Raw genomic sequence first — 2,239 nt, 5'->3', positions numbered from 1 at the left:
GGGCTCAGGGCAAGTTTGTCCGGGACACCCTTCTTCGCAGTCGGCCGATTGGAAGAGCCCAGGTTGCGTCGATCTTATTGGTGGTGGTTCCATGCTGGTATTGGACAAGTTCTAAAGAGATGCCTTTGAAGATCCTCCCGCTGATTCGATGGCTATCCCTTACCTTGGTGGAAGAGGAGGTAGCTTTCTTGAGGATGTGCAAGTCTATTTATTCGGCCAACATCGTTTGAGCGGTCTCTGGCCGTTTCACTGAGGTGTGGCGAAGACGGCCCTCAGCAAGAGCATCGGCCCCCTTCCTCGTGAACGCGTCGAAGACGAAACGTGTGCAGCTTTCGGTTGAGCTTTCCCCCTGCTCTTGCGGAAGGGGGTCAGGCACTTCTGTGACCAGCACGGTGGCCATCTTCTGACGCACGGTACAGTGCTACGGTATTTTGGTACGAACGGTACAGTATCACCAAACAGCTTTGTCACCGGCACATGGTGCCCCGGCGGCCGAGGAAGGGGCCGCAAAACCCATGGCAGCAGGTTCAGCAGGCGATGGGAAGTGAGCGAAGCCGGCCAGACGTCCTGCTGCAACACTGCGCTAAATGGTGGCCTCGGTTTGAATTACTCATGCAACCTAGATACCCTATATCTGCCCGCCCCAGGTGCTGTGTCGCTTGCGCTCTCAACGTACTTCATCTCTCTGCTCGCCCATGCCTTCTTTGATTGCATGCTCGATTGCTTGCTCGATTGCTCGCTTGCTCGCTTCCATCACCGATCTTCTCGTTGCACACTTTCTCCACAACCATTCTTCCGTGCCATAGGCGAGCCCTTTGACCCGCAACGCAATGAACGCGCCTTTTGCTCGAGCGCTCGATGCTCCCTCTGCAGACGAGGTTTTTAGAACGAATTCCGGCACCGCCCTGCAGAGCGAGGGCCTTACCTGGAAAGCTTTGCTTGCTGGTGTGGCGTATGCACTGATCCTGCACCTTACGCAGACTCTGATTTTCCTCACCATCCGTCCGCGAATCGCTAGAATCTAGTAGGTCAGTGTAAATTGAGTTTGAATATTATTCATCGCTGAGCTTCTCTTGGCACTATAGTCGACCACGAACGTATTTGTTGCCTGAAGAGCAGTGCACTTCCCGGTCACCGGAAGGGGTGATTGCCTGGGTCTTGCCTGTGTGGTCGACACCCGACGACACGATCCTCCAGAAATGCGGCCTCGACGCCCTCTTCTTCGTTCGCTACCTTCGCATGATGATCTGGATCTTCCTTCCCATCACCTTAGTCGTCACTCCAGGGTTGGCGCCGGTCAACCGTCTCTCGGGGAAACATGCACGGACGTCCGTTCTGGACGTCTTCGCCATCTCGAACATCGCGCCGGAACAGGTCGCCAGCAAGCTCTGGACGCATTGGGCTTTGGGTGCCCTTGTCGTGGTGTGGGTGTGCTATGTAGTGCATTGCGAAGCCCTCGCCTTCGTCGAAGCGAAACAAGAGTACGCAAGGAGTCAGCACTATCGATCGCAATCGCGGGCCACCACCATACTGGTTGGCAATATTCCTGAGGCTTTCCTTACGGAGGACAAGCTGAGAGACGCGTTTGACGTCTTCCCTGGTGGCGTTAGGGACGTCTACATCAACAGGAATGACAGCAACTTGACTGCAAAATTGGCGGCGCGCGAAAAGCTCGTCACTGCGTTGGAAACGGCGCAGACAAAACTGATCGCCGCACGCGTTTCCGATGTCGCAGCTACGCGAGGCAGCCAAGGGTCTGGCAAATTGTCTCAACGCAGTGGACACGCGCTCGGCGCGGTCTGTGGGAAAGACCAGGGTCGCAAATCATGTGCCGGGCCGCAGACTATGCCAAAGACAAACCGCGAGACCACTCGTCTGCCTCTTGTCATCCGGGCGTGGCTTCCCCCGGTGCCTTTCTTCGGCAGGAAGGTCGACCTGATCCATCAGCTGCAAGAGACACTACAGACGCTGAATGAGGAGATCGCGTCGGCTCGCGCGCGTTCCGGAAGTTGTACGCCTCTGAACAATGCATTCGTCCAATTCAACCGTCAAGTGGCAGCTCACATGGCCTGCCAATCCGTTCTGCATGGCAAGCCGCATCGTATGACGCCTCGTATCCTGGAGGTGGACCCGACGGACGTGATCTGGGACAACCTGGCTTTGAGCTGGCGGCAGCGCTGGATCCGAGTCAGCATCGGTCTTTCCGTAAGCACGAGCTTGATCTTCCTCTACGCTGTCC

The 2,239-nt window shown here is 56.4% G+C and overlaps 1 protein-coding gene across 1 annotated transcript; it reads left to right on the top strand.

Annotated features, from left to right (window-relative positions):
- Window positions 1-830: 830 nt before the first annotated feature.
- WHR41_09617 (uncharacterized protein) lies at window positions 831-2,239 on the top strand (the record flags this gene model as incomplete). Its single annotated transcript, XM_069378220.1, has 2 exons — window positions 831-1,024; window positions 1,086-2,239. Coding segments are annotated over 2 exons (1,348 nt in total), but the record flags the coding sequence as incomplete, so codon positions are not given.

The sequence above is a fragment of the Cladosporium halotolerans genome, assembly GCF_011745625.1.
Source record: "Cladosporium halotolerans strain TM138-S3 chromosome Unknown Sca313, whole genome shotgun sequence".
Taxonomy (NCBI): Eukaryota; Fungi; Ascomycota; class Dothideomycetes; order Cladosporiales; family Cladosporiaceae; genus Cladosporium; species Cladosporium halotolerans.
This window is presented reverse-complemented; position numbering and strand designations above follow the sequence as displayed.